Source organism: Embiotoca jacksoni, unplaced genomic scaffold, assembly GCF_022577435.1.
Source record: "Embiotoca jacksoni isolate LCO1_2020_lvr unplaced genomic scaffold, fEmbJac1.0.p SCAF_32, whole genome shotgun sequence".
In the NCBI taxonomy this organism is placed as follows: domain Eukaryota; kingdom Metazoa; phylum Chordata; class Actinopteri; family Embiotocidae; genus Embiotoca; species Embiotoca jacksoni.
The window spans coordinates 3,415,840-3,440,134 of record NW_027185384.1 but is presented as its reverse complement, the minus strand read 5'-3'; the positions used below and the strand labels follow the sequence as shown (position 1 = coordinate 3,440,134).

Sequence of the window (24,295 nt, the reverse complement as noted above, 5' to 3'; positions counted from 1 at the left end):
TCTGGCCCTTTATGCCATGCCTAGGTTTATACTCCGTCTGGAACAAGCCATTTGAGCTCCTGTATCTTTAAAGCCCTCCTCCCTGTAAGCGCCGTCTGATTGGCCAACGTCCAGGAAGCCTGCAGAGTGGCAGCACCCAGTGCTTTGTGACCTCAGTGTCATTCTCTTGCTATTGTGGAAAAGAAAACTAAGCTACAAAGATAAATTCTTGGTCTTGATCAGAAATGGCAACTTCTCAAATCAGCAGGACATTTGGTAAAAATCACACTCAGTACCTGTTTATTGTGCGACGTAATGGTGGCGTTAGTCTTTCAATCATAAATCCGAATGAAAATATATTGTTGTGTTGTGAAACGAGTCTTCAGAGCCGTCTGAAACCAGATTTTTTTTTTCTCAAAAGAATTACTTTTATGTTTACGTTAACCTCATTATTCAAAACTGTGGCTACGAGCATCTGACCCTGTAACATTATATACATATGCCAGGAAATATGGAAAGCAGATTCTCTTTGAATTAGTTCTCTTGCAGTGCTCCTGACAAATGACTTGCACACACACCAAAACCTTAATGAGGTATCCTGTGCTAATTATCTCATACCAAACTCCCATGTACCTTGTCAGAGGGGCAATTAGTTCGCAACTTTTCAAGGTTTATCTTGATGAACACATGACAATCCAAATTTATTCATAACGGGTTTTTTTGGAGAATAGTTGCTGGGCAGCATATGCATCCAGGCAAAAGTTTAAAGTATGATTTGTTGGTAAAATTAGCCCTGTCTAATTAGAGTTAATTTGTGGTGATCTGCTACTTTAAACCCTCCGTTCAGTTACAATTTACAACCTCATATTTTATGATGAGCTATAAAAAGAGAAGTAAAGGAGAGGCAGGATTACAGCCTGTACCTGTTGAAGCATATGACTTGAGAGAAATATGAAAAAGGACAACACATTTGGGTCATTGCAATATCAGATTTAAGAGGCTCGTGTCGTAATTATTATCTGCTCCTCAAAAATGCCCTTGATCGTAAATAAACTGCTGACAAATGCTTCAAGTGGTGAAGATGACAGTGACACCTTGAGAGGTCGCAGTGGGGAGAATTATGGTGTTTCTGCAGGAAATTAATTCACCTCTGATCGTGGCACAAGTAGATAGCTGTGTCGTCTCGCCAAGACACCTTTTTCTCTAATTAATCACTGGAATTAATAATAAACTGCACTAATTAGTGGAGGCATGCTGTCTGCCAAATGGAAAGGTGACACGGGATGAATAAGGACACAGCTGGAGAATGCTATGTCCCTTTGGGTAGAAATGGTGACAAATAGTCCTCCTGTCTGTGGGGGGAGACTGGCAGGACTACAGGGACCACGATGCATTGAGACGGACAGAAGGACTGATGGAATGATTGATCCGTTTTGTTGGAGGACGTTCAGGGGCATGTTAGAAAAGTATGCCGGTAGTTGTTTTTTTTTTTTAGTCACTCAAGACTTGCCTTTGAGGTGTGCAGCAGGCACACACACACACACGCACACACACACACACACACACACACACACGCACACGCACACACACAGCACACACACATAAGGCGTCAAACAATTCAGCCAACACACACAGTACCTTTACCTTGTGTACCTGCTCTGCCCAAAGTATGCCTATTGTAAACATGTACTCTGGCTAGCTGTAGCAAACACCACATCTTACAGTTTGATCATTTACGTGTGCATGTAGGCACCTTGTTGTGAGTGCAAGTCATATTTGGTGCACTGCTGCAAACGCCTCCATGCCTGCACCTCACCAAGAACATATGGTAGGCTATATCAATAAAGCCATTTCTGTTTTAATCACTATTCAACCAGAATACATTTCACTGTTTTGTGAAAGGTGTTTGCGGTATATATTGTGAAATTAGAGGTCCAACAATATCTGTAAAAGCCTTATTTTAATTTTGCTGGGTGTTTCAAACAGCTAACGTTGCCATGACTACGATATCATCAGCAGGGAAGTAAGCCACATATACAGAGTAGATCAGCTTTTTTTAGATAGCTATTATGAATAACAAAACCAACATGCAAGCTGGGACAATGAGATTTACAGGGTTCAACAATATCTATCAACATCTCAGTTTACTTTTGCTGGCAGACTTGAGTTTACGCCACACGCCACCAAAAATACCACTTTTTGAGGTGTAATATATACTCATTATTTTCAGATTGACCACCAGAAAACTAATTGGGAGGATTAACTTTAGCGAATTACACTAAATTGACTCGTGGAAAAAGTTTATTGACTGTTTTTCATGAGAGAAGGTTAATTGGAGTCTACGAACCCAGAGCCTTTTTGGAGCCAGCCCTAGAGGCCTTCGGTGGTATTGCAGTTTAAGGCCTAATTTTGACCTAATTTTTCAGACCTTGAAGCTACATCCATATATTGGTGGCACAACACAATGAGCTTTCTTAATATAGCCTACAGTAAATTCTAAGTTAGGCAGGCGGGCGTTTGCTGCAGTGCACCGATGACATTACACGTGCAGGCAGATGTGGCGTTTGCGTGTATGTGACATTACCATTCATGTGTTTAACATGTGTGTTTAACATGTGTGTCTCCATTGTGAGTCTATGTAAATTGTTGGGGTGCTTAAGTAGGTGCTAGTGAGGCATGATGGTTGGCTGAATCTTTTGACATCTCATACACATACACACACACACACACACACACACACAGTCCTGCAGACACACTACACAGGACTGAACTCGCTAAAGTGCAAGCTCACTGCTGCTTTTGCCCTCATAGCGGCAGACACCCAGCATTAGTCTCACATGTGCAGCTGCAAATTAAAATTTCACACGTGGTATCCTCAATCACAGGTCGCCAAATTTCCTTCACCTCGTCACACCATAATTTAATATCTCCCTCCATCTCTGTCCCTCTCTGTTGCATGCTGTGGTTGGGCTATCACGCTGCCTCAGCTGGAGAAAGTGACCTTGTTGGCTTGCTGTTCTGTTGTCATGGGAACAGAGGGCGCAGCTGAAACATACAGCATAACATCCTGATACAGCCTGAATTAAGATGCCTGAGTGTTCACATATATGGATTTTTTTTATTATTTTTTATTTTTATCTCGGCTCACTGTAACAGTTGCAGAGACATCACGTCAAGCCTCATTTTTTATTTTCTCGTCTTTCTGTTGTCAGCTTCCTATTGGCTCAAAGGGTTTACCTCTAAGCCAATCAGAGGAGCACCGTCGGTGTCATTATCCCCAGGGGTCCATCCATTCAGCTGTTGGTTTTCGTTGGAGCTTATTCCTCTTTAAACACGTCCTCTGGGACTTGAGTAGCCTAAATTCACTCGGAAATTGAAATACCAGCATTGTGAATGAATGAAAGGGGCTTTAAAAAGTGTGCGTGCTCGGAGTAATTTCTAATTAAAGTGATGCTCTGACTAATTTATTTTCACCCTAAGGCCTGCTTTATGCAAGACAGCAAGCAGAGAGCAGTGACACTAGATCTGCTCAAGCTCCGCTGCATGATCACAGATGTCATTCACTGGTTTGTTTTTCCTAATGCGTATAGAACGTGATGAGAAAGTATTCATAAAAAAGATCATAACACTGTCGACTTTATGTGATGCTCTGCTGCATTCCTGCACAGTGTCACGTCAGCCTGTGGCGCCCTTCGGAAGAACAGTGGTGTCGAATGCTGTGATCTGAGAGTTTCTCCTCCTCGTCTCTCTCCGTTCTGTATCTTATCTGGGCATTGTGACGCGAGCGGAGGTTTCATTGCAGAGGAGATTTAATAGAAGCACAACATTTTGATGAAGTTGCTGCAACATCTCTCAGTGTGCACAGCATCTGTTTTGTGCATGCGCTTTCAAATGTTTCTGTGTGTGTGTGTGTGTGTGTGTGTGTCAGCGTCAGCGAGTATCATCAGTCTTTTAAGTTTCAGCTGCTATATGAATGTCAGGGCCTGGTCCTTAGATCTTTTTTTTTTTACACAAAACTGTTGTGAAAGGCAAAATGATGATATCATTGTAATTAATCAATGTTTTAAAAGGGCACGCCGAAGAAAGTCAGTTTACTCATCATGAGGGGTACACCTTAACCTGTCAGAACTGTTGTATAATGTCTTCTGTGGCAACAGAGGAGTTCACTTAAGTTAAAAAAAAACAAAAACCCTAATGATGTCATAGTGATGTCATCAGGGTTCATTTGGTTTAGGAGTGAAGATTTGGTTTTCCACCTGGCAGATACGGCTTAACTAGAAAAAGAAAATGCTACTGCACTTTTTACTCCACTGTATTTAGTTATTTTTCAGATTCCAATTTTTACATAAAACAAAATCATGATAAACGAATTGAGTACAATGCATTTTAGTAGTTTGTGACCTTCTTTACTTTGGGACTCAATAAACGAGTGGCTCATTTTTATGTTTCATATAAAGTTTTACCCCCCAAAGGCATTTTTGCTTTAAACTTCTCTTCCCCGAGGAGCTGAGAATTAATGGACTGTAGTATTAAAAATTTACATCAAGTAGGTGTCATATATAGTAATGCAGCAATAATGTTGTGCTGAATGAGCAGTACTTTACCTTTCTGCTTTAAATACATTTTGATGATAATGATTGTAATTTCTCTGCAGAGGTAGACAGTGAAAAAAAAAAAAAGCCTTATGCTTGTAGATTACTGCTTCTGTTTGGATTACTGATAATGTTTCATCCTCCTGTACAACATGTTAAACAATAGTTTGTTAATTTCTAGGAACTGGCTCACTCGCCCCTGGAGGCCCAGCTACTGCCATAATATCCACTAAAATATGACACAGGATGGCTTATTATGCAGTAATAAACATTCTCTGCTGGCAGAGTCAGGGCAAGAACTAAAAAAACAATAAATGTACATTAATATTTGCATTTTTTTCATAGAAAAATTAGGCCATCATTACAAGCTGAATTTCTATTCCAGTTGCGGTGCTCTTTGTTTTGTGCCTGAATACAGATCTTTTGATTGTCTGGCACCTCAGATGAATGCTGTATTCTGGCTTCAAACAGCTCATAGGATTTCAGATAATAAAGATTTTGAGTACAGTGGTTGAGCCCGATGATATATGGGCTTGCGGACTTCGAAACCTTTCCCTTTCACACTATTTCACTGATCACACCTGCAAGCACACAGACACACACAATGTGCTGTTCTATTGCTCTCCCTTTCTCCTCTTTTGTGCCTTTCTCTGTCCATGTTTGATGGTCTGCCATCTTATTAGTTTCCATCATCTCAGGGGTTCAAGAATACCCCATTTTGCAGGCTGGTCAATAGCTCAACTCCTGCCTGAATGGAACAAAATGTCCCCTGTGTGTAGGTGAGTGTTTGCGTATGCAAGAGAGAGCATTACAAAGACAGAGCCTAATGTCCAGGGATGAGTATCTGTTTTCTGTATGATGCTGTCCCTCCTAAATTGGCTGCAGCTCCACAAATTGACAATATATCTCCTCTCTGGACAGCAGGGGGTGCTAAAAAGGAGCAAAAGTCCTGGCAGACAGAGACATCTGTCTGTCCACATGCTGGCTGCACATTTTGTCCTGACCTTTTTGCTTTTGGCCATCCGCCCATGCCCTCCATCCTTCCTGCTAGTCATCTTTCCTCCTCCTGTTAAACTGTAAAGAAGTCAATGACTGCAGTATTAAAATTTGAGTTGGACGATGACTATCACTTTCAAACACTTAGTCCACATCATCCCCCTTGCTTTACTATGCAACTTTTTTTTTTTGCCAAATCCAGGCATCTGGTGCCCTCAGATGCCCCACTCATTATCTCCAGAGGTAACAGAAAGGGCAGAACGTGAGCTGTCAATCTCCTGTGAGTTCAGACGGAGGGAAGTATTAACACTGCTTCACTCTATAGTGCATGGCAGGTGTCACAGGAGATAAAAGATAATCTAAGCAGAATTTAAATATATATTATCATCTTTATTGTGTGCAAATCAGTTACTTCATGCTGATGTGGTTTTTTTTTTTTTTAATCTTTATGAATTTAGTATATTAAATATGGCCATATCTGTGGTCCTGATGAATCTGATAATGGCCATTTAATGGGCTGCTGACACATTTAAAGCCAGTGGCAGATCATTCTGTTACCAATGTAGAAAATGGTTTAAATAAACCACTCTATTTTTAATTAAAAAAAAAAAAAAAAAAACACATTTCCAGAGAGTTAAATGAAAAAACTGACAGTTCTCTGATGTCTGCACACTAAATATGTAGCTGGAGCCTGCAGCCAGTTACCTTCATTTTTAGTTTATGGATTGACTTGAGGAATGATATATGATTTGTTAGTGAGTTGGATTTTGGACATAACCAGGCTACTTCTTTCCCTCTGTTTCTGGCCTTCCTGCTGAGCCAAGCTAACCTGCTGCTGGCTAAGTATTCCTTTAAACAATCAGCTCACTCATTAAATGCATGGCTTCTGCTATAATGTAGCACCACTGCTTGTTTTCCCCAAGGCTTAATAAGCCTAATATTATATTTCATAAAAAGGTTTCTTCTGATCTTATTTCAGGCAAGACAGAGCGCCTCCTCTATAAAAAAAAATAAATAAATAAAAAGGACAAACCTATGGGTTACATTCTTGAAAATATAGACAGCTTATAACAGTTTTCCAGCCGCTAGTCTTTGATGCTTAAATCTTAGAGCTCCACTCATACCCTTCCTTGATTGTGCATTGCCTGTGCTCTGTACGTGTCATATTGTACATCTGGGTTTGCAGTTGGTGCAAATAACTGCAGGAGCACAAGATAGTTAGCGATATAGAGACGAGTATTAAAAGCAAAAAAATCTAAGTGATCTAAGGGGGTACGGGTTGTTCCCTGTTGTTCTTACTCTGAAGGGACATTAGGTGTCCCATGTGTGGGTGACACTGTCAGGTTCAGCGTACATCACTGCGTAGAGTCCTTGTCCTTGTCAGCGCGCCGACAGCCTCATGACGGTAGATCAACCAGGAAATGAGTGGTGGTGGTGGGGGGGTGGAGAGGACAGAAAACTACTGACAAGGCTACCTGCTCTGCTGTCACCTCGCTCACTGTGGTGAGAGACGACGATGACGAGGGGAAAGAGAGGGTGAGTGCATGAAGAAAGGGTGGAGACTGGTTGAGGTTTAGATTAGAGAATGAAGAAGAGAGATGGAGAGGAAGGTGAGATTTAAGGATATTTGTTCCCATCTGTTAAAACAGATGCTATCATCTTTTCTGTTTCAGTGATCTGTGGTCAGTACTAGAACATATTTTTGTGCATATGGAAAAAAGAAAGTTACATAAGGAAGATATAGGTACTAAATTGGCTTTTGTCTTCACTCATTACATCATAATAAATGATCCACCCTCAGACCATTGAATGCTGATGAAAGAAAATGAAAGGAGAGGTAGGTGAGAATTCCTCCATTCTTTTGTGTGGAATGGAGCCGTTACCATGACTTCAACTGCATGTTTTTATTTATTTTTTATTTTTTTTCGGAAGGGAGGGAGGGATGAAGAGGGTGAGTCATCTTCACAGTGTTCATGTCAGGCTGTATCATACCCTGTCAGCTCTCGCCTTGTTTTGACGAGGTGATGGATGGTCAAAATGAGTTACTTGTTGAAAACAACCAGCAGGGTCAGTCAGTCCAACGCACTTTTATTGTCAACCGACCCATTGAGTAACACTCTCAATGAAGATGCCTGAAGAAAGCTTGGACAAAAAGAAAGAAAACCAAGCTGAAAATCGTGTCAGTGACTCATCATTATTGATGTAGTGTCTTCTTGTGCAACTTTATTTTGATCCTTTTATGTAAAGTACATTGTTACCATGTGAAGTCAGACCTCTTATTGCACCACTGTTGCTCACGAGCCATTTGTGATTCAGCTCTTTCACCCTGCTTGGCAGCCATAAAACGCACCATTAGCTTGCTTCTGTGGGACCCCATGAAGCCCATTTTGACATAGACCTCCTTTGACAACACCAACTGGTCTGGGACTCTCTAAGAACTACCATGGTCAGACAAAAGAGCAAATGCGAAGGTCCACACAGGCACAGACGGACTCTCCCTCTGGAAGAAAAGCCCTTCACATTTCACTGAGACGTAATTGAATTTTCCCCTTCTCTTATCGGCCTGGTGACGGGATAGCATCTCGCCACTTTCTGTTGAGTCAATGGAAACACAACACTGGCCACGGCCGGGCTTTGCTGTTTTTTTTTTTTTGCCATGAAATGAACAGAGTGAAACATTTTTTATACCTTTCCCTTGAAAGCAATTTCACCGATGAGGGGAGACTGATTTGGAGTATATAAGTGTGCATGTGTGTGTGTGTGTGCGTGTGCGTGTGTGTGTGTGGGTATGAAAACAGTGACAGATAATGGAGGATGTGCCACAGAGTGAATAGTGCGCCTGATGCCAGGCCATACCTCTCCTGCCTCGGCTCCATTGTTACAATAAACAACCTCCACGCTCCATTTCTTTTCTTTGGTAGCACCGAGTGTTCATGACAAATAAACCCTGTAGGAAGGGAAATAAATAACTTCACACTGCAAGTCTGTGCACATAATCTGGAGACTGTCCTCTCAAGAAAAATAGACGGCATTAGTTGCTGGCTGCAACAGTTTAAAAATGACCCGTGTTTGTATTCAGTGCCAAGGCACGTAGTGACACTGTTAAATAAAAGGGTTAGGAAGTTGGAGTTAGAAAGTTGGTGATGATATTTTCCCTTCTTGAATGGTTTGCATCATGTGGTTTGCATCACGTCTCCTATCAGCTTTATTTTGGTAAAAAGGAGAGTTGGAAAACGCTCAAAAGCAGATGTACTTCTGGCTAACAGTTAGAGATTATTACCACTCTCATGCCAACACAGTGAATATGATGCTAGATCTAGTAGCTTAGCACAAATACGAAAAATCTGGTGAAACAGGTACAAGAGCAACCGCAAAGTTGGTGCCAAATTGGATCAGCCAGAGGAACGCATACATACAAGTAAAACCTGTGCTACTAGCACATATTACGGTTACTGTACTAACTGACATGTCCTATACATGTTTTGTCTTTTCTTTTTCCTTTTTAAGTGTAAAAATGATAAGTTGACACAGGGAAGTCGTGTGCTGTTCTATTCCTTGGTTGGGAGCAGTGACTTTCTGGAGCTTCCACTGGTGAATGGCAACCTCACAGTGATGATAAGACTTTAAAAAAACAAACAAACTAGAAACATCTTAGGAAGCTTTAGAGGTCCTGCAGGTTGATTTCTCTCACTTCTCTCAACTGTCAGTTGGTATATGTGCACCATCTCCACAAAGATGATTTAACATATAATGTTGCAGGGTGTTTGTTGTATTCCTGTATTTGGCTTTATGGAGTGCACACGTAGAGGCTGTGTCTGTGTGGTAGAACACAGACAGTGAGCAATTAGTGCATTTATTGATATGTGTGCGTGTTTGTCTCGTGGTCCTCCTGTATTATTATTTGACAAGCTCTGAGCCCGCACTGTGTTTGGCTGCATTAAGGATCCGGCTGTGCTGTGCTGAGGCTGTATGTGTGTGTGTGTGTGTGTGTGTGTGTTTACAAGCGTCGGGCCCACTGCAGTATTATACACTTACAATGTGTTTTATCAGATGCCAAGTGTGCTGTCTTGTCCCTTTATCTCTTTTCCAAACATGTATCCAGCGGATCATTCTGTGTGTACAGGATAGCTTTCACCTTGGCTGTGTAGACACCCGGTAGTAAGAGGAAAATATGTTCAGATGGGAGTGGGTGTGTTTGCGCGATCATAAGCAGGTTTTCGCTTGTACTGACTCTATTTTAAAATCACAGCACTACAGTGTGCGATATAAATGCTTTAAACTATATTAGATTTTACCAGAATATTGCAACACACCATTTGTTTTATTGAGGATTGTGATAATTTTGCAAAGATCGCAAATTCACTTTTTATTTGCCTTATCTATAAAACACGAGTATTCAATCTGAATCTGTGTGGTTTTGATATAACTGAATGAGATATGTCTTGTCGTCGCCAGCCTATCGCTACCAAAATAAATGCCCAACAGATGTAATCCTGTGTTGGTTGACGAGCATGATAAACAGACACAATGACAACAAATCTGCCTGCAACACAGAGAAAAAAGATCCTCTAATTAATACTATTATATTTACAGTAGGTCAAATTACTACATGTAAATTGAAAGGGGTTTTGTTGCTTTTATGGCTCACAACTTGAACGTTCTGATTCTCTCATCAGCCTTGTTTCCAACTCCGATCAACCCCCCTGGATGCCACCTGCCCTAGACACCACACTAACAAAGTCAGCAACTAGCTTGTGAATATAACACTTTCAGGAGCTAAAGAGCGTGAGATTTCCCTCAAGAGATGGTGGAGACCAAAACAGAGCTAAGATGCCGATGTTATTTAGTCTGCAATATGTGTAAATAGGCAATAAGACAACAACTTCATAAGGTGATGTGTTAGCTGTCACAGGTCAGAAACAGCAGGCTCAAAAGTACAACAAAGAGGGGTTAATGTACACTTCAGGTTTGGTTGCAAATGTGAGGTAGAAACCTGACAGGCAAATAGATTTAAAAAAAAAAAAAAAAAAAGGAGGGACGGGAAAACATAAAGATTAGATCAGATCAGGATCCAATTGGGCAGCCATAGAGAAACAGGCTGGCAATCTAAAAATGTTGGATTTGAATGGCTGACCCACAAAATCTGGCAAGGCGTGAGTGTGAGCCGCCTGCATATATGCTGAAGCACTAATGAGGGAAGTGGATGCAGGTGGGTGGCGGGTGATCAGCAGGCGTGAAAGCAGGGCAGGTGGGAGGAGGAATAGTGAATGACAACAATCAGAACTGAATGAATTGGTTTAAATTATAAAGTGGCCAAAACATCAGTCGGCGCAGTTTTAAGCATTACACAAATCTTTTTGTATTCAAAATCATTTAATGTTTTAAATGAAATGGAGTTTTACATAGAGACTCTTTACTCCTGTTGGTGTTTTACTGTGTTTTTGTCATGAAGCAGCTTTTCATTGGATCCACAAATTCTATATTAGTTCTTTGCTTGTGTTTATCGTTTATAAAATTTTTTACTGGTAGTCTCTTCAGATCTTCCACTATCTGCCTACACTTTATACTCAATTTTAATACTACCTCAGACTGCTTTTTGTCATTTTCTGTCTAAGGCATTTTGTAAATTTGTGCATTTCCATTCCCCATGTTTGGCTGTAGTCTCTTAGACAATCAGTTTCCATACTGCACTGATAATCCTCCCAGAACTCACCTTAATCCTCCATACAACAACGTCCTTCCTCAAAACCCAGGAAATTTCTCACTCGCAGCATCTTGTTCTGTGTTAATATTACTGCTGTCGTTACCACCACACTGAGCATTTTCATTTTCATTTTCCATGACGTGTCTATGAGCCTTTCTGTGCCACTGGTGAATTTGTCTTTTCTACTCCTGAGACGGCTTCATCCTCTCGCTGTCCCCTTCTTCAACAACGCAGTGAGTTGAGTAACTCCCAGCTCCCAACATAAATTTGGCCACTCGTTCTGTCTCTCCTCCTGGATGTAATGAAAGTCTGGATTTATCTCTACGTCTGATTCCCCTGGATGGTCTGACAACTCCCTTTGCCATTTGTAGATTCTGTCTATGGGAATTTATTTTCTATCAACCACGGCATATTGTACCCAGTTCATGTCCTTGTCCTCCTCTCTTTCCATCTTTCCATCCACCTTTTCCTGCAATATGAGAAGCTTCACTCTTCTTCCTCTGTGTTCAGTTTTTATAACTTCAGTCAGCCACAACAGCCAGCCCTACGAACACAATATGTCTGCCACTGAGTGATTGAGCATGTGAGTCAGTTACACCACTCGTCGGTTGATTGACGCTACTTCCTTTATCTGTTTCAAATTTAAAGCCCTCATTTCAAATTAAAAGCCCTGTAGCATCTTATACATGAGTCAGCCATTTGGTTTGGACCTAGTTTTGTTCTAATGTGACCCGTAATCTTACAAAATAATGACACTAGCTTGGAAATAACAGTAGGTTATGGTTGTTGGTAAGAGCTAGTTAGCCAGGCAGGCTAACATTTGCAGCTTACATTATAATACATAAATGTACAGTTTGATAAATGCTAGGGATATTGATTATTAATTGTTAATTCATGAATTGCCTCTAACAATTTAACTGAATAAAAAAATATTTACTGAAAATGCATAAGTTGAGGGATGTGCAGTGTAACCATCAGACACTGTATTGTAGATTGCTGTACTCGTTAACTCTTTGCTTCTTGTGGAGAGGGTTTGGTCTTGCTTGTGACAGAGATCTTGTTAACTTAACGCTGACTGCGCAGCATGTAACAGGACACCACAGAGAATTTATTTACGCAATGACTTAAGGATTTAGAAGGAGGCAAATTGTCTAATTGAACCATACTTCATTTTATCCTCCTCCATCTCTCTTTAAACTGTCTGATGCATTCACTGCAGATATGTTCACACAAAACAGAGAATAATTACTGCTGCTCAGATGCACAGCATTTTTCTAACTTTTCACGAGAGAGCGGAGATTTACCGTTAACTTACCTCATCATGTCACGGCAGAGCCTTTTTCAGCTCTTTTGTTCCTCGTTCACATCAGCGCACAGACAACATATAACCGGGTTTGTCAAACTGCAGCTGACAACCTGCACTTTGATCGCAGCCACCGTGTAGTGAATTATAAGGAAAATACTGTACTCATTCAGTCACTTATAATATCATATGACCCCTTTACCCTCGGTACTGTTACATTTGGTAGCAGTTGTACATTTATAAAACTAGGATTACATATTTCTGTGTAAGAGTGAAATATATCCTAAAATATATCCTTCAAGCACTCTAATGAAATGTGAGAAACAAAATATGTCCCTTCTGAATCACTTCGTGTGCCATTATATAAATTTATATTGTCCCATTCAGCTTAAATCTTGTGGTATACACTATTAAGCACAAATACATGAGGCCAAATGGGAAGTTTTCTTTGGTAATTGCAAATTGCCTGTTTCCTATATCTTTGTTGGGATAATTTCATAACTGCTGAAAGTTACCAAAACGAGCAGTTGAATACCTTCGGTGAGCAATAATAGCTGAGAGAGCAGTAACGTGTTCTTTATTTATGTGAGACTTTCTTCAGATATTTCCAGTATTTTGATAGCTCCTGTTATTTAACATCATGAAGCTGTTGTCATGCATCCCTTGAAGTATTGAACTTTAAGTGCTCTGTTGCTTACAAGAGCCAAATTCAAACACAAATTTGTGCATCGGGTAACTGCCTTAGGATATTTTCAAATATGCGAAAAAGGAAGAGAGCCAAATAAGGAAAAAACACAGTTATTTTCCCCTGACGGGCCACATAATAGGCAATTAGTTTGTGAAATCGTCGGGGTGGGGGGACGGCTCAATTGTTTGTTCCACTCACAATGAGGCGAAGCAGCAGCTGAATCTTTTCTCCAGGCGTTGTTGTTCTTGAACACACCCTTTTCTTTCTGCCTCTCTGTCAGGCGCCCATAAAAAGCTGCCTTTGCGATGAGGTATAAAAATAGCATCGTGATTCTTATGTGTAACAAGATGTGAATAAGAAGTAGGGAAATAAACATCAGAAAGGAAAATGACAGTCTACAGCAAGCGTTGTACCATACTGGAAACATTGTATGTACTTTGCAAAATTTTCAGTGGACGTATATGTGTGCGGTGGACTGCTGAGTAGACATGATGCACATGTTCATTTGCAGCTAGTTTATTTTAGCAAATACGTTAATGGAAAATATAGTGTGGCATAGTTTTTATTTTTTTGTGTATTTATACAAACTGGCAATACAAAATGTTCACACTAAAGAAACCTTTGTTAAAGTTGTATGTAGATAGTATAAATCACTTGGATACAGGTAGTATGTTAGTTGCCAATACAAAATTTCAGATGCAGTCGCCACATAAAATTGTCAGGGTAACATGACCTGAATTTCCATCAGATTCGGTTCGTGGACTTGACAAAATCCAAAATGACCTGCAGCTGGACTGACAGCAGTGAATCACTTTATTTGGACTTTAGCCTTTGGACGTAGAATGTCTTGTGCAGCCAGGCCGCTCTTGATTTTCCTGACAGCAGCTCTCCATCTAAACATTCTCCAACTCTTGTGGGGAACAGTGCATATGGCAACAAAACACACCTATTCATGTTTTTTTATAGCCATGCTGGCAGCATTGATCTATAAATGTCTGTAACTTGGTCCATCAGTTTGGTGAGATATATCTTCGCAGTTTTTGAGTGGAATAAGATGACATCTTGTGTAGACATTGATTGGTTCCTAGGTGATTCCCAGATTTTTCCTTCAGCACAGGTATGATGTCAACATTAGTGGTATCAGTAAAATGCCTGAACAACTATTGGATGGAAAGCCACATATTAGCTACATATGTTGCCCTCTGAATTAATTGTAATAGCTGATCCCTTAACTTTTCTTGTCGGGCGGGCATAGTCTATAATTTTTATTTGTCCAGCTCAAAAACAGTTCCCATTCCCAACATCCTTATTGTAGTTCGTGTTTAGAGCTAATTAGCAAATATTAGCATTATTAATTAAGAGACTAAGTACAACCCCTTAAAACTATATTATTCCTAGATTATCTGCTGTCAAACTAGCAAAAGGTCATTTAGACACGACCTAAACGCACTTGCGCCATGTGACCGTACACTTTTATTGTTAAAAAGCAGCTTTTGGATTCTAAGACTAATTAAAAACGATGACATTAATCGTATAGGGACATTCCTTAACTGGAAAAAAACAAAACAGTGAACCTATCTCAAGCTGAAATTTGCTAATATTGTTCAAGCCGAATTAATTAGGGGGAAGGGTTGAAAGCCAACACCACCAGATTTATAGATGATATTCTGTGACACTGAATGATGGTGTATTTGCCATTTTCCATCCTTGAAGTCCTGCCTACGAGTCCCGAGCTGTGTATTTATCTGTATAGCCTCCTGCTGCAGTGTGTCAACCATGTATCTACGATTCAATTTCCACTGCCACTGCCACTGTCTCTCTCTTTCTCTCTCTCTCTCTCTCTCTCTCTCTCTCTCTCTCTCTCTCTCTCTCTCTCTCTCTCTCTCTCTGTCTTTCTGCATCTCTTGCTGTCTCTCTCTCTCTCTCTCTCTCTCTCTCTCCATTTTACCCACAACCCGGGGCAATGGCTTTTGAAAAGATTCCATTTGAAATCCCGTCTTGCATATTTCACGAGCTCAACCTGTTTTTATATCCTGTGCTCTGATGTTGCTGGAAAGATGTTTCATTGACATTTCATGGGGATGGCTATGGTTACACTGGTCTGTGTGTATTTACAGAGATATAGTTGCTTATTCACAAGTAGGTTTTCTTAAATCCTATCATTCTTAAAATTCAACACGATGAATCAAAGCTTTCCCTTTTTACAGCAAGAGGCAACAAATTGTGTCTGCTGCACCTTGTTCTGCATTCTCACCTCAACCTGCTCATCCTGTGATACCGGTCACTGGCCCGCCATAAAAGAACCGAGTGTCTGCATGGGATTTTAACCCGAGAGCCAAAGGCTGATTTACAGCTTTTCAGAGACGTAAACCGGTCAACATTGATCCCTGTCCTCTTAACTCAACTCACAGAGCTCAGAGTGTATGGATTATATGTAAAGGTACAGAATTACAAACACCGCCTTTTTTAGGTTTCTGCTTTTTTACCTTCTTATTGCCAAACAGTGCTATTTATGAGGTGCGTCCTCCCACGCAAGTGAGTACAGTATTGATGTGCATCTCCATAATCAATCCATCACCTCAAGATTGATCACATGAGGCGAGCAGAAAGCACAAAGACGATGGCCCCTATCGTGCATCACTACATATCCACTCAAGGTGAAATCTATAGGTTAGATCTGGTCTTGCTTGGTGTAATAGCACATAACCCTATTCATATTTTATATTAGTTTTATCATTAAAGATTAATCATTCTTCCAGTTTTTGGACAAGAGGAAGCTTTGCTACATTTTGGACCATTTCCTAATAATAGTTTCTAATTGCACATTGTTTTAAAATGAACCTTCCCCCTATCGTGCTTTAAGTGTTACAGAAGTGCAGAGGCTTTTTTTTTTCCTCAGGGAAAGAAAAAAAAAACGTACAGATACTGGGAACCACGTGAGTCATCCAATGCCTATCTCATGATTTAAACATGTCATGGCTATCTTTGTTACCCGTCCTACTAATGCTTTCCTCAGCATTGCCAAGAACGTGCTGCTGGTTCTCCTGACATTACACAATATGCAGAAAACAAGTGAAACGGTTCCTCAGTCCCTTTCTGGACGTTATTGTCTGCTTTGAAACAAGAGGCCAGCTCCTGTGGGAGCTGTGGTGCAGCAGAAGTGTGCGTGCATGTGTGTGTGTGGGTAGCTGAAATATGTCTCCATTTGACCTTGATCATGGAAAACAGAGACTCAAAGACAAGATATATGGCTTTTCATGTGTTGATAAAGGGGGGCCTGATGGATGTGTTGGATTCCAGAGAGATTGTGTGCTATTTAATTAATATTTCAGGTATTTCTCAGCTATGAGTCTTTTTTTTTTTTTTTTCATCAGTTCTCTATGCCTGTACTTTGCACACCAGTCCACATCAATAAATAATCTTTCGTTTTAATAGTTCAAATCCCATGCAGCTGTCACTACCACATTACAAGAACTCAAGCATTTGAAAAAAAAAGTGCTTTATGCTTTGATATAAAATGACTGAAACATTTAAAACCAACTGTGCAATTAGCAGCATGGCTCTAGATGGTAATGACGGCCTGTTTGCTGGTCTGCGTTGGTCCAAACTAAAATCTATCAAATGTTGGATGGGTTGTCGTAAAAATTTTTATAAACACAGGATGAATTTGTAACTTTGGGATTCCAAATTTTAATTTATCAATGACATTGAACATTAGCATGCTAACACACTAAACTAAAAGGATGAACATAAGCCAACAATGTTAGTTTGAAGCATTGAGAGTTGGAATTCTAAATATGGATTTAGCCTTGTGTGAGTTATAAAGCTAATAGCCATTACTATAAGAGATATTTGGGCCAAGCTTTAACAATTCAGGAACCTATAATTCCTGTAGGCTAATACAGCTTGATGGTGTCTTTCCTTGGACCATCTCTGCTTTGTGAAATGTCACAGGTTCAACACCAAAACAACCTTGAAGACATCACCACAGCTTTTTATCTCAGACTTAACAAATTCCTTCTGAGCGAGAAGACTTTCAAAAACTGTGCCCAGTACACTATCCTTCGTCTGTAAAATTGGTGGAGTTTCTCTTTAACTTTGGAACATTCATATTATTCGGTGTAGATTGATCTGATTGGGATTTCAGTCATACAAATTTAATTACATCTCATTTTCTCATTTACAATGCAACACACATCTCATAACAGCACATACAACATCTGCCAGCAGACAACTCCTTCTCCTTACTCACACTCCCACTTGTGGCCCCAAGCAGTCACACCAGCATACAGTATTTAAAAGTGACACAAAACAAGTGAAAAGCAGTGGAATGTCCCTTCCTGAATCACTGTAAATACATGTTCACAGGGTGGTTAGCAAGAGAGAGTTAGGTCACAGATTAATGAGGAAAAAGAGGAAATTATGTTATGAAGTCTTTCACCATCAGAGAAGAAACATGACTGGACTTGACCTGGTAATTAGAGAGGACATTGCCTTTTTGATGCAAATTTGCTCAGAGCTGGCATTGTGCATTTTAATAGCTCGTGTTTCTTTATCAAGGGTGAGAACTTCTTGAGTGAAGTGGAATGAAAATGATTTGCAGTTTGCAGGAGTGGCGACAGTGCAAAACTGAGGTGGTAGTTTAAGAGAAACAGTTTGGGTCATTCTGAAGGCAGGGTTATCGTTGTGGTATTTGTGCTATTATTGTGGTTTTTCATTGCCGTGAGATTCATTTGAACTAGCTGTAATGCAAAGTTTTTCTTTTAGTCGAAGTATGCGGCATGATAAAGTTAAAAAAAAAAATCACACACAAACAGTTACAGTACTCTCTGACACCTTTTCCTCTGTGCTCTCCGAGAGACTGAGTTCTTTGTCGTGCAAGTCGTGTCTTTCCTCCTTGCAGCAACTCTGATGAATTTCTAATGCACTCGGTGATGTATTCAGCAAATTTACCCCATACATTACCCTCTCCATGCATCGGTAGAAAGAAATATGCTTATTTATTCAAAGGCTGGTGCTCGTCAGTCTGCCCTTGTGTCCTGCCTGATGAACTGATTAAATTTCAATGAGCAGGACGAGAAACACATAGGGAAGCGGGGAGGGAAGAAGAGTTCAGTAAAAGTGACAAGGCGAGTGACTCCTGCTTCGTTTTAAAGAGAAATGATCTTGGGAGGCAGAAAATAGAAAAAGAAACTGAAATAACCGATTGCTGGCTGCAAATGTTTTCAATATATTGTTATATATGGGAAAAACATTGAATCCTTGTCTTGAATTGAAAGAGAACAACTTTCTCCAACTTTCTTCTACGATAGCAGCGAGACGCTTCTTCAGGGATCTCATTTGCTGTGACTTCTGCTGATGTGGTTTTCCTCACATAATGCCCTCTTCAGCAGCTCCTTGGCTGCTGTCCACCAGAGGATAGACCCCTTGAACCCTACTGGTCACACAGCCCGATATGTCATCCCAGCTGCTGCACACCTCCGTGGTGATGATGCAGCAGAAGCTCTGCCATCAAGGTTAATGAAAGTCAAAGTAACCCGCAGCAAGTTCACACTGGAAACATTATCAGGGGACCTCCTGTGTACAGATGGTGGTTTTTCTGTTTGATGTCATTAACTGTACACACGGTGCAACAGATGCTCAGTGTCTGAAGTCAGCATGAGGACTAATTATTATCTTTGTTTGACCCTCATCCCCACTGCAGCCCTGGTTGTTGTAATGGAAATGTGCTTACTGTGCACCTTTCCAGTTAAATAAATCTAGAAAAATAAAACAACCCAAGTATAAACATCCGACCATGAGGGTCCTCATGCTCCCCAACCAACCACCATTACAGTGGAAAGTTGAAGCCAATACAGAAGATATACTTCCTCTGATGGATGCTGGATAACCCCAAACGTATTTTGGTAAAAATGTAAAATTTTGTATGTGCCCTTCTAAATGCAAGTCATGTTTAATTACATTTTTCAAACCTTCTAATAGCTTGACATTTAGGGAGCTATTCTTATTTCCTTTCTTGCCAAAGTTAAATTAGAGATGCATGCTACTCTAATGTCCATCCGTTAAATATAAAGACACAAAGTTAGAGGACAAAGCTTATTCAAAGATACCGAATACGCAAAATGCCAAACAAAATTGGTACTTTATGTCTCATTCATTTAATGTATATACAACATCTGAATTGTAAAAACAACAATATTCTGTGTTCCATGGGGTCATGTGCCAAAAAAAAAAAATTCTGGTCCGAGTAAATTTCTTGAGTTGTTGCTAGTTGCTAAATGACTAATTATTCAATGAAACAAACATAATGCATTAGGAAAATAATTGTAGAAAATTGAATGTTATCAGTTGATTAAATGGCTTAAATACTATTTTACCACAAACCATGATCTGTTCCTAAACTTAACCAAGTCGTTTTGGTGCCTAAACTAAATCAAACTCTGAATGTGTCATGTTTACCACGTTGCTGGACAATCAAATGTGTTTTTGACATGAAGGGCCTGTCCTCATACAGAAAGACAAACAGAGCAAACAGATTGGCCGCTCACACTATATTCACAAATATGTTTCAAGACCCTTGCAATGCTGCACAGGGACAAATGATTCTAACAAATGCAAAGGCTGCATGTATGAGGACATGTTTGCTCTGTAGGTCTGGTATTGCCGGTTGCTGTCCAGCTGACGGAAGACATAAACAGCAGCAGACATATAGACCTGACTCCCGCCATGCTAACCTACCAGCCTGTTAGCAATCATGGCTGAGAGAGCGGGAGACATCAACTGACAGTGTAATTATATTCTGGATGGAAACCATGGAGGCCACTATGCTCATCTGTCTTCAATACTGACGTGTAGGTAAAAAAAAATGAGAGAGGAGTGAGACAGCATCCAGGGTTTGTTTCTGCCTCGTCAGTCGCGTTGACACCTGGAACCGTTCAATTTCCATACCTGGTGGAGGAAAGGGTGGTAGACTGTATATATATATATATACCTGCGTGTCTGTGTGAGAGACAGAGAGAGTGTGAGTGAAGACAGGACAAAATGAATGAAAAGGACGAGAAAAGTTGATGCACAGAGAGAATTTGAGTGACGGACTTAGAGTTTGAAGGAAAGTGAAGCCGCCTTTGAACCTCTTTACTCTTGTGCTGATGCACACATGTTCTGCTGTACATAAATAACCACACATGCATATACAGCACATTATATTATCAGTGACTGTGTTCATCTTACGTGTTTTTTTTTTTTACGTGTCTCTTCACCAATAATCCCCTTTGAACACCTTTACCAGTGTGTAACTTATTTTAGTACCTCTATCAGACTCTGACCTTAATCCAGCTGCCTATTGGTTGTCATATTATCTCTCGCCATAACAGGTGTTGCTGCAAAACGCAAATAGGAAAGACTACATTCAGATTCATAACAATGAGCGGAAACATTGTAAGCAGAGATGGTAGGCTGCAGAAAGCACTCTCCTCTTAAAAGAAGTCTTCTGTTTTTCCAGGCATGTCTATTTTTCGCACAAGAAAAAGCTCACCTGCAGCTGACTGTTGAAGCGGCAGACTTTATTTCTCTATTCATTATTCATTACTCATGCAAGCTCTATTTTAGAACCAACAGACCCAGCTATATCCCCGCCAAGGATGCGTTCTCCTCAAGCTTATGTGCTGCCGTGTGCGATGAAAATAAGAAGTGAGCCTCCTGTGCAGGAAGAAGAGACAGATGGGATTTTGCCGTGCACAAATCTGTTTGAATCTTCTACTTTTTTATACCCAGATTTAAGGCTATGTAAGGAAACACACTCTGGACTTCAACCTGAAATAAGCGGATATATACACAGATACACACACTTTTACTGATAGAAGCCCTAAAGACATCAAACATAAGCCCCAGATGCACACATCCATTGGGATGGTTCTGTATGTACTGTAGAGGTATCGTATCCTCCCCTGTTTTCACTTGTCTCTTCAACTTCTGCACAGATTTCCACTTTTTAGACTCAAAGTTTGCCGTCACTGTGAGGCCTCCTCTCCCTTGGGGGGAAATCACGGCAAATGATCTGATTTTATGCTCAGTGACTCCAAGTCTTATCACCATACTCAATAAGAAGAAAAAAAAATCTCTTATCTTAATCTTGGTAATAACATGCCCAGCTGTTATCACATCCACTGACAACTAGTGTCTTTCAGGAAAATCTGCTGATAGATGTTGCCCTTACAATGCATGTGTATTAGCAAAACACAAGGATGTGACAAAACTCAAATAGAAACATAAGCAGGACTTGTACTATATTTGAAATGTGATTTTCATTTAGTAGTTAGACTTTGATTTGTGCATATATCTAGTACAAATGTTACATTCAGTTACCAGATTAACTTCCATGACGTTTATTTCTCACTCAGAGAAATAAATGGCAATGGCAAAATCAGTAAGTCGACAAGACTTGAAAAGTTAAGGCATTAACAACACAATTGCAATTGATTCTGACACTTTAATATCAAATCACATATTTTGTACAAAGCTAAAGGCATTAAGTCTCAGCTCGAGATCGTAGAGATAGTAAACATTACCCCATCTCAACCAGCATGTTACAATTGTCATGTTTGCTACTTAGCATAGAGCCGAGTTTCACAAACTTTTCACATCATGTACTAACTATATATGTACCAACAAATGGTATGCCCATTCTACATTATTATAATAATTAACAACAATGTTTACATCATTGTAATGCAATGTGGATATGTAATAACTGTTATCTGCGATAAAATTAAATTGGGTGCCATTTTTTGGGACTTTGCCGAGTTGACGTACAATTGTTAGGCCTTTCAGTGAGAGTCTTGAGCACCACCAGACAGTTTGGGAATCGGCATGGAGCACAAAGTCGCTGTACCAAACAGTGTAGTCATGTTCAATAAGAACAAAATGTCAGCTGGCAGATGTGTGCAAACAGTGTAACAGACACATTCAATGGTGGAATAAAAAAAAAAAAAAAAACGTCTTTCATGTCCAGACAGTTTTGGAAGGACTTTATTGTGCAGTGCTCATTTGTACACATAAAAGGGACAGACACAGTTGGGCTAAATGACAAAATACACTTGGAGAGCAGTTTGAAACCTGCTTCACACAGCTAATCAGATACTGTGTGAATGTTTGTTTTTTTAAGTTTCGAAATTCACCTCAAAACACCCCAGTTTTGACATGTGGTCAATAAAGAAATACCCCAAAAATGCTTTCAATTAGATCAAGATGCTTCCAAACAAATTGGATCGTTTCAGAGACAGCTGACATTTGGTTCACAAAAGATTTGGACGACAAAATGTAACCATTTCGCAGATACACCAATTCTCTTGTATTGGATCCACCGACGTCCTTACTAAAATCATGCCTTATACTCCTTCAAATCTTGAATAAACAAAATTACGATTTTGAGGCCTAGCTGGTCTTCAGAAAAAGACATGTAATCTCTATCTTCCGGGTTACCCCTCTTCTTATTAAAAAGCTGTCACCTCCCACATTGAGACTCATACCTGCAACCATTCACACATACACAAGCACACATACAGTCTAAAAGGCATAGAGACATTTGTATTAGCTGCATGACTGTCCACCATGTCTCTGTGTGTGTAGGCGTGTGTCACTACTGGCTGTCAACTATGTTGTTTTTTTCATATTTTTCCTTCTGAAGATTTTGCTGTAATAAATAATGGCTTTTGATCTTTTTTTCCCACTCTTGTACACTCTGATGAGCTGTTCTGTGCTGTACATTTTCCTTGTTTTCATTGTCTGTCAGTGTCTAGACAGACAAGAAAGACATTCATAAATAGAGCAAGTAGACAGAGGAACTGGCCCTGCACACAATTGGTAGCAGAGTGAGGGATCATACACAAAAAAAGGGTCAACTTCTTACCACTAACCCAGGCAGCCTGGAGAAGAGGTCAGAGCTCACCACGGATGCAGCAGCAACCTCACTCTGCGTTTTCTCCTCCTTTCTGCAGCGATGACCTTTCTCCAGACTCGTCTAAGGGGGAGGAAGGGAAGGGAGGAGAGGGGGAGCTGCAGAGTGAGGACAATTCACAGCAACAACCAGAACCACAACCACAGCCGCAACAACAGCAGCAAGAGACTCAGCCACAGACTCAGCCACCACAACCAGAGTCTGAGCCCCAACCACAGACTCAGCCTCAGCCCCAGCCCGAAGTCAAACCTCAGCCAGAGCCCGAACCAGAACCCCAGCCTGCACCGGAGCCCGAGCCCGAGCCTCAGCCCCAGGTCGAGGCTCCGAGCGAGGCGGCGCCACCGGAGGCCCCTAGAGCCCCTTCACCTTGCACAGAGGAGCAGACAGGAGGGGGGAAAGAGAATGAAAAGACAGAAGAAGTTGTGGAGGAGAAGAGAAAGCAAGAGGGTGAGGAGGCTCAAGCCGAGCAACGTGAGGGCGAGGCAGCGCAGGAGGAAGAGGAGGACGAGGAAGGGGGAGGAGCAAAAGGAGGTGGTGCAGGGAGGAGAGCCAGTCTGCACCACACGGCCTCGCCCTTGAGGGTGCAGCGCAACGGGGCCGGCTCGCACTCTGCCACCTCTGACTATGAGCTCTCGCTTGACCTCAAAAATAAGCAGGTAGGGTTATGTTGGGGTTGGGAGCGGGGGCGGGGGGCGGGGTTTGAGGGTTGGTGTGGTGTTTGGGTGAGGTGGGTGGGGGGAGGGCGGAAGTCATTGGCTTGTGTGTATTGTACGTCTTGTGGTCTGACATGTTTGTGGTGTTTAGTTTCTGTCTGACGAGGAGGACGTTCGCTTTGTGGGCAAAGCTGGTTTCAGAGGAGATTTTATTTACAATTTTCGCTCTTTCGTCGTATTTTTCCCTATTGGAACATGTGGACGATCAAAACAGTATCTACATCCTTTTCTTCATCATCATACACCCTCATTATCATCGCCATGTCATCACTTCATCAACATCCTCACTCGGTTTCGTCTTTCACCAAATTTTGATTGTGAAACAATGTTTTCTGAAAGTAAATGTTGAGAACAGAGCAACTTGT

The 24,295-nt window shown here is 40.8% G+C and overlaps 1 protein-coding gene across 4 annotated transcripts in view; it reads left to right on the top strand.

The window, feature by feature from the left end:
- iqsec3a (IQ motif and Sec7 domain ArfGEF 3a) overlaps positions 1–24,295 on the top strand; it is a 102,055-nt gene that overhangs the window by 24,895 nt on the left and 52,865 nt on the right. For 3 of the 4 annotated variants that reach the window (XM_069164780.1, XM_069164781.1, XM_069164782.1), the window contains exon 3: positions 23,258–23,873. The exons of the other annotated variant lie outside the window; for it this stretch is intronic. In XM_069164780.1, coding sequence (XP_069020881.1) covers positions 23,258–23,873 — 616 coding nt within the window. The remainder of the gene's footprint in view (positions 1–23,257; positions 23,874–24,295) is intronic. 4 annotated transcript variants of the gene reach the window in all.